General features: G+C 52.3%; 1 protein-coding gene across 1 annotated transcript in view; it reads right to left on the minus strand.

The window, feature by feature from the left end:
• Positions 1 to 14,708, minus strand: part of actn1 (actinin, alpha 1) — a 43,118-nt gene that overhangs the window by 16,774 nt on the left and 11,636 nt on the right. The window contains exons 2-4 of the mRNA XM_056589776.1: positions 2,278 to 2,392; positions 1,413 to 1,584; positions 516 to 534 (exon numbers count right to left, since the gene is read on the minus strand). Coding sequence (XP_056445751.1) covers positions 516 to 534; positions 1,413 to 1,584; positions 2,278 to 2,392 — 306 coding nt within the window. The remainder of the gene's footprint in view (positions 1 to 515; positions 535 to 1,412; positions 1,585 to 2,277; positions 2,393 to 14,708) is intronic.

Consider the following 14,708-nt stretch of genomic DNA (forward strand, 5'->3'; position numbering starts at 1 on the left):
AATCACTTCATCAATCATCTTATCTCAATAGTCTATGATCTGTGGTTGCGTGGTGAACAAACCCACCCACCGACACTCAAAAAAACACTTAATCTCCCGCCTTCCCTAACGATTGGCGGCTCCACTAATCCAATCAGAAAGCTCTAACGGACATATTTGAACAATTTAAGCCTCAGTTATATGATTAGCTGAGCATTGGGTGTGCTTTGAGGGGGGGAAGGGATTTGACCCCTTCCTCTTGCGGGGATACATTCATTTGTTCTTCTATTGACTCATTGATGGTCTCCTTCATGAATTAATCCACTCATTAACTGATTAATTCACTCATTCAGAAATAATTTGTTAATTAATTCCGAATCATTTCTTATTTAATGAAATCGTTAATTGGTTCATTCATTGATTCACCAATGGGTTAATTGCTGAATGTTAATTACTTAGTTACTCGTTTAATCACTCACTTATTGATTCACTCATCACCCAGTTCACTCATTCAACAGGCCGACCCCTCAGCCCGCCCACGACACGCCTGCTGACCTAGGGTCAGGTGTGTGACCCTAGGTGTGGGGGTCACACACCTGACCCCCAGTCCCTAAGCCCCTCCCCCCCACCCCTAAGCCCCTCCCCCCTGCGTCAGAGACAGGACTCCGGCCGGCTAATCTGTCTGGAATGCTGCTCTGGCTTAGTCTGCTCTATGATGGTGGGTGACTGTGCGTGTGCGTGTGCATGTGTGTGTGTGTGCCTTCGTGCGTTTGTGCGTGACTGTGTGTGAGGGACTGTCTGTGTTCAGTTAAACCTTCTTGAGATCAATGCGTTTGCACTGTACTGAAACACTAGACGTGTATTTTGAACCTTAATCAGAGGCTGGGTAAGAGGGGTGGTGCTGGTTCAACATGGAGGTGGTGCTGGTTCAAGGTAGAGGGTGGAGGGTGGAGCTCCCCCCCAGACCCACTGTGTATTTAACCTGGATTAAACTCTTGTTTACCAAGCAGTACACCGAACGTCACCAACCGGCCATAGACCTCTCACAACGTGCATGTGGGCAAGTTTGCGTGTTTGTTTGCGTGTGTGTGTTAGTTTGCGAGACAGTGTGTCCGTGTTCGTTTGCCTTTTTGTGTGTGTGTGTGACAGCAGAGGACCAGAATTCCTACGGAACATTCCGGAACACGCATCTCATTAGCCCGCGGCGGCGCTGCGGAGCTAACAGGCAGGAGAAGCGTCGCGGCAAGTAGCCTAAACCATTATCCCTGGGAGACAGCAAACACTAAAAAAAATACTATTTATTGTTCAGAGCTCGATGTGGTTTTGGGGGGTTCATCTGAGATGAATCCATTATTTGTAACGTGCAAGATGTGAACAGAGCGACGGATAGCTCCGCCGCTCTGCCAGCAACGTGCTAGCGTCGGCTCGTTAGCGGTAGCCTCGCTCCGACTGTACGGCGGCTGGTCGTTCGCTGGCCCCGCCCACCTTCTGCGCCGATGGACACCAGCTTCACCCCCTTGCCGGCGATGAAGTCCAGCGCCTTGTTCACGTTGGAGATCTTGTGCACCCTCATCTTCCCTCTCTCCGGCTTGGCCAGGCGCTCGCCTGGACACAGACAGACAGGCAGCAGAGGGAGGGAGACAGACAGGCAGGAGGGAGGGACAGACAGAAGGGAGAGAGGGACAGACAGGAGAGAGACAGGCAGAAGGGAGAGAGGGACAGACATGCAGGCAGGAGAGACAGACAGACAGACAGAAGGGAGAGAGGGACAGACAGGAGAGAGACAGGCAGAAGGGAGAGAGGGACAGACATGCAGGCAGGAGAGACAGACAGACAGACAGAAGGGAGGGAGAGACAGGCAGGAGAGAGGGACAGACAGAAGAGAGAGAGGGACAGAAATGCAGGCAGGAGAGACAGACAGACAGAAGGGAGAGAGGGACAGACAGACAGACAGACAGGCAGGAGAGACGGACATTAAGTCAGGAGAGAGAGACAGACATTGATCATGTTAACATAGAGGAATCTTTCTCTTCTCTTTTCCCATTGTTTAGGATACTGCCTAGGGCAATGCTTCCACTAGGGATACACAGTATATACTGTATACACACCGCAAATATATATATATATATATATATATATATATAGTTAAACAGAGTTATTGAGTTTTACTCGACATCAACAATGATCTGATGTTTGGTGAATTAAACTTTGGCAGCCGTGCCCCCTCTCAGCCGGGGGCTGCTGACTGGTAGCATGAGGTGTGATCCCCCCCCCCACACCACCACCTGGGGTCCTCACCTGAGATGACCTCCAGCAGCAGCATGAGCTTCAGGCCGTCCCTGAAGTCCTCCTCGATGTTGTCTATCTGGGTCCCTGCCTTCCTGAGGTGGGAGTTACACCACGCTGTGAATGTCTGGGTGGGGGGGGGGAAGAGAGAGAGAGAGAGAGAGAGAGAGAGAGAGAGAGAGAGAGAGAGAGAGAGAGAGAGAGAGAGAGAGAGAGAGAGAGAGAGAGAGAGAGAGAGAGAGAGAGAGAGAGAGAGAGAGAGAACGAGAGAGAGAGAGAGAACGAGAGAGAGAGAGAGAGAACGAGAGAGAGAGAGAGAACGAGAGAGAGAGAACGAGAGAGAGAGAACGAGAGAGAGAGAACGAGAGAGAACGGTCAATACAGCAAGGTTGGAGTGGTTGTGGACCAGGGGCCCGGGATCTCAGAGGTCAAACGTGGGACTCAAGAAAGTGGAGTTTTGTGTTCCATACATTCAGCTTTGGAGCTGGAGTATGTGTGTCTGTGAGTGTGTGTGCTAACATCCCCAAGGATGAGCCACAACACAAACAAGTCCCAAATGAAAGACTGCGTGTGTATCTCATAAAAATCTCAGTTGGTTTCTTGGGTGATTCTGAATACACACACTTCTGCAGTTGGCTGCTGAGCACAGATTCCTGGCTGCAGATTTCAGTATATATGTGTGTGTGTGTGCGAGAGTATCTGTGTGTGTGCAGGAGTAACTCTCTCTCTCTCTGTGTGTGTGTGTGTGCAGGAGTAACTCTCTCTGTGTGTGTGTGTGTGTGTGTGTGTGTGTGTGTGTGTGTGTGTGTGTGTGTGTGTGTGTGTGTGTGTGTGTGTGTGTGTGTGTGTGTGTGTGTGTGTGTGTGTGTGTGTGTGTCCGTGTACAAATAAAATAGATTTTTCTCAGTTGCAGTAGACTTTATGTTTCCATGGAAATGGGATCTCTGCATCAGACAGCAGGGAGAAGACCAGTGACTGTGAATCAGCGAACAAGACTCTGTAGTCATCAAAGTTAAAACTGTACTTCCCTTGTCTATTTCAAAGCATGAGGTCAAATGTGTATACTGAACATAGCTCAATAGATAGATATAGATATAGATCCACATGGACATGTATGGGGAATCTGGATGTAGATACTAGAAATGGAAATATATATCGATATATATATATTATATATACAAATATAAGATGCTCTTCATAAATGAGGAAATAAATATGCAAACTATCAATAGACCAACTACTCAGGGCTGTCTGACCGCCATGCGAATACAGCACTGCACAAGGCTGGAGTGGAGTCCCTAGCGTGCTACGACGCTAACGTAGCGCTCTGTTTACATCTGGTTGGAGCCCACAGTGGGCCCTGCGTATCTCTGTAGTCCCTAGCGTGCTACGACGCTAACGTAGCGCTGTGTTTACATCTGGTCACAGCCCAAAGAGGGCCCTTCCGTATCTCTGTAGTCCCTAGAGTGCTACGACGCTAACGTAGCTGTGTTTACATCTGGTTAAATCCCAAAGAGGGCCCTTCCGTATCTCTCCCCAGCCGGGCGCAGATTAGCCCTGGCAATCGCTGGCATGCTAACGCACGCTAACAGGCTAACAGGAAACAGCTGGCATGGGCTCCGCCTGGCATCGCCGCGGCAACCCCGCTGTGCCCGACGCTTTTACAAGACGCCGTGGGGTTAATTAGTGCGGGGCTGCACCGAGGGAGCCGCTGCGAGGGGAGGACCTGAAGGAGAGCAGCCAGACCCCCCCCCCCCCCCCCCCCCCCCCTATGAAAGCCGGCTCTGTCTCGCTGCCACTCGAGAGGGAAGCCACTTAACAGCTTCCTGGAGCAGCCGGGCCCTGGAGGACCGCAATGAGGTCAGCGCTCGCATCCAGCGGGGAGGAGGAGCCAAGAGGTCGTGGGGGTGGAGGTGGAGAAAGAGGGGGTGGTGGAGGAGAAGGAGGTGGAGGAGGAGGTGAAAGAGGTGGATGAGGAGAAGATGGTGGAGGTGAAAGGTGGTGGTGGTGGTGGAGGAGAAAGAGATGGTGGTCGTGGTGGAGGTGGAGGAGAAAGAGGGGGTGGTGGAGGAGAAGGAGGTGGTGGAGGAGGAGGTGAAAGAGGTGGATGAGGAGGAGAAAGAGAAAGAGGTGGAGGAGGAGAAGATGGTGGAGGTGAAAGGTGGTGGTGGTGGTGGAGGAGAAAGAGATGGTGGTCGTGGTGGAGGTGGAGGAGAAAGAGGGGGTGGTGGAGGAGAAGGAGGTGGAGGAGGTGGTGAAAGAGGTGGATGAGGAGGAGAAAGAGAAAGAGGTGGAGGAGGAGAAGATGGTGGAGGTGAAAGGTGGTGGTGGTGGTGGTGGAGAAAGAGATGGTGGTCGTGGTGGAGGTGGAGGAGAAAGAGATGGTGGTCGTGGTGGAGGTGGAGGAGGAAGAGGTGGTGTTCATGGGGGTGGAGCGGGTGAAGGGGGGGTTGGGGGGGGGGTGAGGGGGAGAGTGTGGAGGGGAGCTACGGGAGTCTGACCGACGGAAGGAAAATAAAATGACGGGGGGAGTCGAGGGTTTTGAGACGAGGAACATGGAAGAGGAAGAGATGGAGATTATATGCTGGGCTGTGTTTGAAGAGGCCCCTGACAGATACACCAGAAATTGAGATTGATCTGTTCCCAAAATAACACCGCGCCTCCGCCGGCCACCGCCCGCGCTATCCGAGGCAGGAAGGCGCCGGAAGGACAGCCCGGGACCTTCTGAAGGTCACGCCTTCGGTTTCCGAGCGGAGAAAAAAAATATATACTTTGGGCTGAGACTCAACGGTCGTCTCCCTCGAAGCCCGTTTAAAGTAACAAACCCAAATATGGGTCTGGTCTCTCCTCAGTGACCTCATCACTCCGAGACGAGGCCTCGAGACCGGGTCAGTGAAGGAGGAAGACATCTCGACCTTCAGAACGTAGTAGGGAGGGTTAGGGTCAGGGTAAAGGCTCAGTTATGGTCCCACGTTGACGCAACGCAATGACCAGGCAGTCGCCTTGACGCCGTCGTGACCCTGTTTCGGTTCTGCGTCGGGATTTGGTGAGCAGACCAATCACAGCGCTTGCTGCTGCTGTGTCGCCTCGACGCAGAGTTAAACTTTTTGGGAGGCGCACGTCAGGCCCTTGCGGTTGACACAAGGAGGGTCCGCAAGGACGTAATGGCTCCGTAAACCCCCTTGCGTTGCGTCAACGTAGAACAATAACTAAGCCTTAAGGGTTAGTGTGGAGGAAAGTGTTAGGGTTAGGGTGGAGGTTAGGGTTACGACTAGGGTTAGTGTGAAGGTTAGGGTTAGGGTTAGGGTTAGTGTGGTGGTTAGGTTTAGGAGTAGGGTTAGGGCGGAGGTTAGGGTTAGGACTAGGGTTAGTGTGGAGGTTAGGGTTAGGAGTAGGGTTAGTGTGGAGGTTAGGGTTAGGACTAGGGTTAGTGTGGAGGTTAGGGTTAGGAGTAGGGTTAGTGTGGAGGTTAGGGTTAGGACTAGGGTTAGTGTGGAGGTTAGGGTTAGTGTGGAGGTTAGGGTTAGGACTAGGGTTAGTGTGGAGGTTAGGGTTAGGACTAGGGTTAGTGTGGAGGTTAGGGTTAGGACTAGGGTTAGTGTGGAGGTTAGGGTTAGTGTGGAGGTTAGGGTTAGGACTAGGGTTGGTGCGGAGGTTAGGGTTAGGAGCAGGGTTAGTGTGGAGGTTAGGGTTAGTGTGGAGGTTAGGGTTAGTGTGGAGGTTAGGGTTAGGACTAGGGTTAGGGCGGAGGAGAGGGCCCGTCGGTCGAGGACCACAGCAGACGTTCCCCGGTGGAACGCCTGCTTGTTAAAGGGACGGGAAAGGAAGGGTGCGCTCGACTCGGTGGTCGGGGCGGCCGGGGTGAACGGGGTCTGGGGTGGTCTTCATTAACCCTCTGGGGGGGCCGTGGCTCTGGGCTGGGGGAGGCGGCGGGACCAGACGGCTGTGTGGGTGAAGCACCGTCAGTGGGGACGGACGGACTGACTGACTGGTACGCTTTGTATAGGCCGGCGCATCGTTCTATTTATGGCACACGGTCATTCGAATCCAATTTGGATTTTGTGCTGGAATCACTTCTACACACACACTACTGATGCTTCCCCTGCCTTCCCCCGGGGGGGGGCTGTCCCTGGACCTTCTCAGTCCGCCTCCACGTCCCGCTGACGCTGCCGGGATGACCTCATCCCAGACCTCATCCCTGCTGCTGAACGAGCCTCCGGGTTTTGTGTAACTAAAGTCATATTTCAGCGGCAGCACCTGGACGACTTGGTGGTCGTAAATTCATCGAGGCCTCCTCCTCCTCAACCCTTCCTGTCCCACCCCGACTCTCTCTCTCTCTCTCTCTCTCTCTCTCTCTCTCTCTCTCTCTCTCTCTCTCTCTCTCTCTCTCTCTCTCTCTCTCTCTCTCTCTCTCTCTCTCTCTCTCTCTCTCTCTCTCTCTCTCTCTCTCTCTCTCTCTCTCTCTCTCTCTCTCTCTCTCTCTCTCTCTCTCTCTCTCTCTCTCTCTCTCTCTCTCTCCCCCCCCAGAAGCCGCTCCCCCCCCCCCTCCGCCCCCCCCTCCTGGCTGTCCGCCGCTGCAGGGGGGGTCAGAGGTCAAGAGCGGGAGGAGGGACCCGCGTCAACCTCCCGGGCACGCCGCCAGTCCCCCCGTCAGGAGGCCTTCTCCATGGCAACCGACCGTGCGGCCGACACGCACAGCGCTGCAGAGCCAGACGTCGTGCAGGCCCGACCTGAACATTTGCTTCCAATTACGTGGGAGCGCTACCTAACGCTCCTGAAGCTCCTGGGCTTTAGCCTTTTAGTCTCACTCCTGGTTCCCTGACTCCTCCTTCCCCTAGCTCCTCTTTGCCAACACCTTCTCGTGCCTAGACGCCTCCTGACGGTGTCTGGTCGCCTCCTGCCCGCCACTTCCTCCTAGCCACTTCCTTGTCGTACCTACTCCCCAGCGACCTCCTACTCATCTGCTCATAGCCAGCTCCTTATAGCCAGCTACCTCCTCCTTGCTCCTCCTAGCCACCAAATCCTAGCCCCTAGACACCTTCTCTTAACTCCTAACCGCCTCCTTCTAGTACCCAGTCACCTCCTCCTCCTAACCACCACCTTCTCCTCCTCCACCCAGTCACCTCCTACTGGTGTCCACTGTCAAGCACCACCTCCTGGTGTCAAGCCACCTCCTCCTCCTCCTAGTCCTAACCACCTCCTTCATATCACCTCATCCTAGCTCCTAAACTTGATCCTTTAATATTCTAAGATCTAGATCTCTCTGATTCCTGAAGCTGCTCTCTGCTCTCCATCTGGTTGTTTTTCTCAGCAGCGTGGATATTTCTGTAGTTGCTGCAATTTAGATGGTATGCTTTGATTGTGCTCCGCTTGGCCGAGCGAGTCGCTTTGTATGAAACCATCTGCTAAAAAGACTAAATGCTACCACTAGCTCCCAGCTCCCCGCTCCCCGCTACTACTACGGTCTCGCTCCCTCCCGTTTAGCCCCTTCCCCCTCCCGCCCGGCCTCATTCATCAACTGCGGTTAGGAAAATATTTCCTGATTCCCGGCCAATTCCATATTAGTACAATCCCCTCGGCTGAAACAAGCCAGCCAAGGCAGGAGCCTCCACACACGGGCAGGCCTCGGCATTCTGCAGCGGGGAGGGAAGGCAGAGCCGTCTGGCCGGGAGAGCTACAGGAAAGACGCTTTCATCGCTGGGGTGAAGTTCCCAGAGATGTGTCAAACTCTGGGTTGATCCGGAGCGATTCTGGCGTCCCAACGCCAAAACTAATCCCACTCCTGCCACGAAAAGAAACGTCTTTGAAAACGAGTCCGACCCGCAGGACAAGAGCGAGCGTTATGACCGTCCGAGAAGCGCTTTGTAGAACAATAGAATAGTTTTAAGTTTATGCTTTAGGGAACGACTTTATCCAAAGTGACTTACAACGGTTCATATTCACATTAACATCCACAGCGACGTAGAGCGGTTTCAAACACACATTGACTCCAGGGCGGTAGAGTCAACCACGGAAGGCGACAGCAAGCTCATCAGGAGCAGTAAGGGTGAGGTGACTTGCTCAGGGACACGCTCGACAATCGTCTGAGCCGGGGGTTTGAACCAGCAACCTTCCAAATATAGATCAGAGCACCTCCTGAGCTATGCCGACGGACTCAGGCCAGAGTTCCAGTATCCCCGTAATACAGGAAGACAGGCCCGCGTTACAAACAGTACAACACTGTTCTCTGGCCGTGGCCGTGTATCCGAAGGTTACTTGGCCACCTGCTCAGTGTGCTCCAGCCGCTGTCCACTGCCAGGGGGTTCAGAGCCCTGGTGGAACTCTTCCCGTTCGCTCGGAAAACTGAGCTGCAAAACACCAACAGCCTGTCCCCATCAGTACAGTCAGCCCCCCCTCCCTCCACCCAAAACCATTCCCTCCCTCCCCCCCACCACCACGACGTAGGGATGCGGTTGTGTGAACGGTGCTCCGCCCATATCGTGATATGATTCATGAATCCGAGATCACGACTGAAACAAGAGGAGTGGCTGAAGTTCAGCTGCGGCGTACAAACCTCTTCGCTCTTATGCTTATTTTTTCTTTCCTCTTAACATATTGAAGCTGACAATTGGACCTGGGATGAACCGTGATATCAGCTCGATGCGGACCAACAAAACGCGCCATCATGATGGGTCGATATCTTAATCTCTCAACGACCCAGCGTGTGGTCTCAAACGAAGACGTCGATAGCCCACCGACCCGTGCTACCCCAGCTGGAGTGTGTGTGGGGGGGGGGGGGGGGGGGGAGGGCACTCCTCAGCCTTCTGCTGACTCAGGGAGTATGGATCGTCGGGCCCAGGCCCGGTTCTGTCGTCTCATCATCTAGAGCAGTGGTTCTCTAATGGGGGTATGCATGCCCCTAGGGGTAATTCGGAGTACTGCAGGGGGGTATTGAGAAAATAAAAAATATATATATATTCTGAAAGCTGGAAAATAGAAAAATTGAGAGAAAATAGACAAGCGGTTGAAACGTAAAGCTGACAACCAGGGAAAGGAGAATCCGTGAAAAAGCATTTCCAGAAACTGCATGTGGTCGGATTCAGGAGGAATATATGTCAGTGTTCCTCTCCATCTGGCAGGGATATTACACTTAGACGGAAACGCTCCACCTGAATGTAGTTCCTCTTCAGCAGCTGAGTGGGAGGTGAGGAGGAGGAGGAGGAGGGTGAGGGAAAAGAGAGGAGGAGGAGGGTGAGGGAAAACAGAGGATGAAGGGGGAGGGAAAACAGGGGAGGAGGAGGGAGAATAGAGGAGAGGACGTAAAGAAGGAGGGGGAGGGAGAGGAGGTGAGGGACAAGGAGGAGACAGAACGGGGAGAGGAGAGAACAGAGGAGGAGGAGGATGGGAAGGGAGAATACAGGAGGAGGAGGGAGACTGGAGGACAGGAAGTGAAGAAGGAGGAGAAAATAATCGGATACCCTAACCACAATGATGATGATGATGCCACAGAGAAGAGGTTTGTATAGGCCAGAAATACCGTACATTACCTAGAAGAAAGACGGACAGACGGACAGGCAGACCGTCGAGAAGTCAGACAGGCATGCTAACAGTCAGGTCAGTGCATGCATTGAAAAGTTTTGCTTGCGTGTGCGAGCGTGTGTGTGCTTAAATTTGATGTGCAGACACTTGCCAACATTAACCCACTCCAACCAAATCCTCTCTCAGCCTCTATTTATACCATGCTCTCATACTCTCTCCCTGTTTTTCTCTTTCTCTCTCCCTCTCTCCCTCTCTCCCTCTCTCTCTCTCTCTCTCTCTCTCTCTCTCTCTCTCTCTCTCTCTCTCTCTCTCTCTCTCTCTCTCTCTCTCTCTCTCTCTCTCTCTCTCTCTCTCTCTCTCTCTGGCAGCCTGGTGTATTAGCTGCAGTATACTGGGAATATGAGGGGAACACACACACACACACACACACACACACACACACACACACACACACACACACACACACACACACACACACACACACACACACACACACACACACACACACACACACACACACAGTAACTGCAGACTGCCGACTCAGCATAATCATAATCATCACACTTATCAACTGCTGACACTTTACGCTTTTGCACACGCTGCACACACACAGACACACACTTACAGATGTAAGTGTATTAAACACTGTTAGATGGGGGTTTACACACACACACACACACACACACACACACACACACACACACACACACACACACACACACACACACACACACACACACACACACACACACACACACACACACACACACACACACACACACACACACACACACACACAGACTTTTGGGAACATACACACAGGTGTGTGTGTGTGTGTGCGCACCCACAAACACCCCCCCCCTCCTGTCAGAGCAGATGTAGAGGGTGGGAGAGCCAGAAAGTTTGACGTTGACAAAAAATAGCACAATAAAAGTTCTCTCTGGCGACCCATTCAGACTGTTCCAGACCGTTCTGGGCTATAAATGCATATTCAGCATGCGCGGGGGCCGGGGTGGGGGTGAGGGGGGTGTACACTTGTGCATGTGTGTCCTATTGTGTTTGTGCATTCAGGCAAACATGTGTGCGCAGTTTGATTGCATTCAATGCATGTGTACTTTATACGTGACTTCCGTGTGCGCGTGCGTGTGCATGTGCGTGCGTGCGTGCGTGTGTCATTGGCGTGGAGCAGCCCATATCCCGAGTTCACCCCTACACATACGAAGCTGTGTTTTCTTTAACCCTCGTCTGTGATTCCTCCTCGTGAGACGTCTGGTCGTGTGCGAGACACGGCCGTCGATCAGTCACGTGGTGCTACGCCCACCTGGACTTCGAGAGACCCCCCTTTTACCAGGCAGTCGGAGCGCAGTGAGTGCAGTTGGAGCGTTACGGGAGAGAGCCGGGGAGTAGCAGTGTGGCGGTGTAGTGTGTAGGGGGCCATAAAGCTAGCGGGTTGCTATGACGACCACCGAGGCACAAAGGGCCTTCAAACGAACGGCCTGCATTTAGCACAACCACAACACAAACACACAGCCATGTGCCTGCACACATCCATCACGCACACACACAGCCACCCTTGTGCACGCACACACACACACACACACACACACACACACACACACACACACAGAAAAGTACAGTGTGAATGTTACTCCTGAACACTCAATAGACACATCTATCACACACACACACACACACACACACACACAAATGTGCCGTGGGCTCGTCACGCAGTAGAGCAGTTTACAGAGACACAGACGACCACAAAGAACACCGTTCAGCTGACCCCAGTTCAGCTGACCCCGGAACATTCAAATCCTACCCAAATCAGCCGGTAGTTGATACGCCCAACAACACGGAGAGCCCGCCCCCAGACACACATCACCCTCGCCTGATTGGTTCGGGGCGCCAGTCTGTTGGGGATCGAGGTGGGCCTGTCTCTCCAGGCTAGGCTAGGCTACGCTAAGCTAGGTAGTAACAGCTCATTTATGCTAACCTGAGGGTGGTGCTCCCTAGGGAGGAATAGAGCTTGTTTTGGAGATACTTGTGGCGTCTGTGGGGGAGTTTTACAGTTGGACTCAACCACACACACACACACACACACACACACACACACACACACACACACACACACACACACACACACACACACACACACACACACACACACACACACACACACACACACACACACACACACACACACACACACTCTCTTTTGAGCATTTGTACCAAAAATACAACTCTGTGAAACAGTATAAATCGTGTAATTTTAGCGCATATTTTCTTTCACTGCTGTTTATTAGTCTTGGTCTACAGAGCCGCCACACGTCGCCATGGTAATGACGAGAGATTAATGATCAACGGTCGCATTGAATCATCGTCCAACAAAGACAATATATTTCTTGGGCTCCCACCAACATGTTTTACACTCCCAGACCCATTTAAAACCAGTCCCGGCACTGGAAGTCTGACAACGTGAAGAAGGACACAATTAAGTCAAAGACGGGAACTGGTTCCCAATGCAGCAGGCCTACTGGTGGTGTGTCCCCTACATGTTGACCTACTGGTGTGTGTACACCTGATATTCAAATCCAGTATGGAGACTCACTCACTAGCGCTATTGTTTTCGGCGCAGGCGTCGGACATTTACATGGAGCGGAGACAACAGAGTGTGTATGGGGAGGTGAGTCGAAGACAGAAACACACTTCCTAAAGGAACACAGGGGTAGCAAGGCGGGACTGAAGGGTCTCTCTCTCTCTCTGTGTGTGTGTGTCTCTGTGTGTGTGTGTGTGTGTGTGTGTGTGTGTGTGTGTGTGTGTGTGTGTGTGTGTGTGTGTGTGTGTGTGTGTGTGTGTGTGTGTGTGTGTGTGTGTGTGTGTGTGTGTGTGTGTGTGTGTGTGTGTGTGTGTGTGTGTGTGTGTGTGTGTGTGTGTGTGTGTGCAGGTGTCTGGACAGCAGTGTAAACACAGCGTGACGCTTGCTGTGTAGCAACTAGTCCCAGACCCCCGAAGCCCCTCTAAACACAGCCTGACGGGACGTTAGGGGGCCACGCAGACTTCCTCTGGGGTCCCGGGGCTTCTGGGGCTGGGGGGGTCCCATGGTCCTCCTGTCAGGGCTGAGATGGATCCTAAAATGGGAGGGGCTGGTGTTGGCCTTGACTTAAGCAGCATTGACTTAAGTATGACTTAAGCAGCATTGACTTAAAGTGACTGAAGTAGCCCTTGACTTAAAATGGGAGGGGCTACTGTTGGGCTTGACGTAAGCATTACTTAAGCAGCGTTGACATAAAATGGGCGGGGCTAGCGTGGGCCTGGGAGGCGGTCTCACTGCCCACTTTAACTGAGCATATCGGTGAAAAATTGTGCGAAACATTGTGTTCCGCGACATTTACCCAGAACATCGACCTTGAAACGAGCGTAACACGTGTTTTTGGAAAGGCAGTGGTAAACCGCTCTCCGTGCCGGTGTGCAGGGGTTCATGCTGACCTCGAGGGGTTAAGCACATTAATTCCTTGTTTTCAAATTAAGAGCGTGCCGTGGCCATGCCAGTAGATCCTACAACGACAACACCTAGACTCACAAATTATTGTGCTCGTTTTAAAGAGTATTTTGTGGTCTGTGCGATCTCAGAGTGGAGTGACGGGCACACAGGAGAGTTCCTCCACCTTCTCGGTTTCGGTGTCGCGTGAAGGTTTCAATTCTTGGAATGACTACGAAAACAGAGCTGGGTTTTTTACCTTTTGGAGAGAGAAATGAGTCGAGAGCCAGCAACCGTTTCACATAAATCACAGCCATGCTCATGAGAGACCCGATAACCTCCTGACTATAAATGGAGAGAGACTACGCATGCTAGATTGATTAGCATTGCATGCTAGCTTAACTTGACCAGATCTCACGTAGCACACTATGAAATATACAAATAAATGTATATAAATATTGGGTTGATCCAGGCGCAACGATAACTAAACAAAATAGTAAGTAAATCCGATTTTTATGCATGGAAATAATTGTGTTTATTCCTTCACATTTGCCTTGCCTCAGGTGGCAAACATTTCAGAATAAAAGCCCCGATAGAGCCACCCATGAATTCCCCTGGGGTTGATTTATGACTTCCCACTTCAGTGATACTACAACGCTTCTGTTCTGTTCCCATCGCCTGGTTACCACACACACAAACATCCCCGCTCCCGCCACATCCCTCGCCTGGTGAGAGTCTGTGGTTCCCAGTCTGTTGGTTCCCAGTCTGCGGTTCTTCCCAGTCTGTTGTCTCCGGTCGCTTCACACACGAGATCGTTTAAAATAATTACCCTGTGCTCTCCACACGAGACTTCTTCTGGCTAGGATGATTAGCTGCAGCAGCACTAGTGGGAACGGGTTGTCTGGGAAGCTGTTGGTTCCCGGCAGCCAATCAGGGACGAGCCCTGTTTGAACGGGCCAATAGCGGACCACAGGACCACCATCCGTGACAGGTCGTCAACAGCGTGTTTTTCCGAACGTTAGCTTGCAGGGCTGAAGAAAACGTGGTGCTAATCCACCCTCAGCTCTCATCAAAGTGTACCTCTCTCCCCCTCGCTTCATCCCATACCTCGCTCCATCTCGCTCTGTTTCTCACACCATATCTCTCTCATCTTTGTTTCTCTCTGACTCTTCCCCCCATATCGCTCTTCATTCATCTCCGTCTCTCACCCCATATCCTTCTCCCTCCATCTCGCTCTGATTCTCTCCCCCGTTTCTCTCTCTCCCTCTTAATTTCTCCCCCTCCCTCCAGTCTTTACCTCCCTCCCTTGTTCTCTACTTCCTTCCAGCCTCTCTCCATCTCTCTCTCTCGCTCTCTCTCTGTCCTAGGCTGAGGGTTGACCATCATCAATTAGGCAGAGGCAGCCCTTGAGACTCGAGTGCCTCGCCGGAGGTCATGTGACCCGGGC

The sequence above is a fragment of the Gadus chalcogrammus genome, chromosome 5 (genome assembly GCF_026213295.1).
Source record: "Gadus chalcogrammus isolate NIFS_2021 chromosome 5, NIFS_Gcha_1.0, whole genome shotgun sequence".
Lineage (NCBI taxonomy): Eukaryota > Metazoa > Chordata > Actinopteri > Gadiformes > Gadidae > Gadus > Gadus chalcogrammus.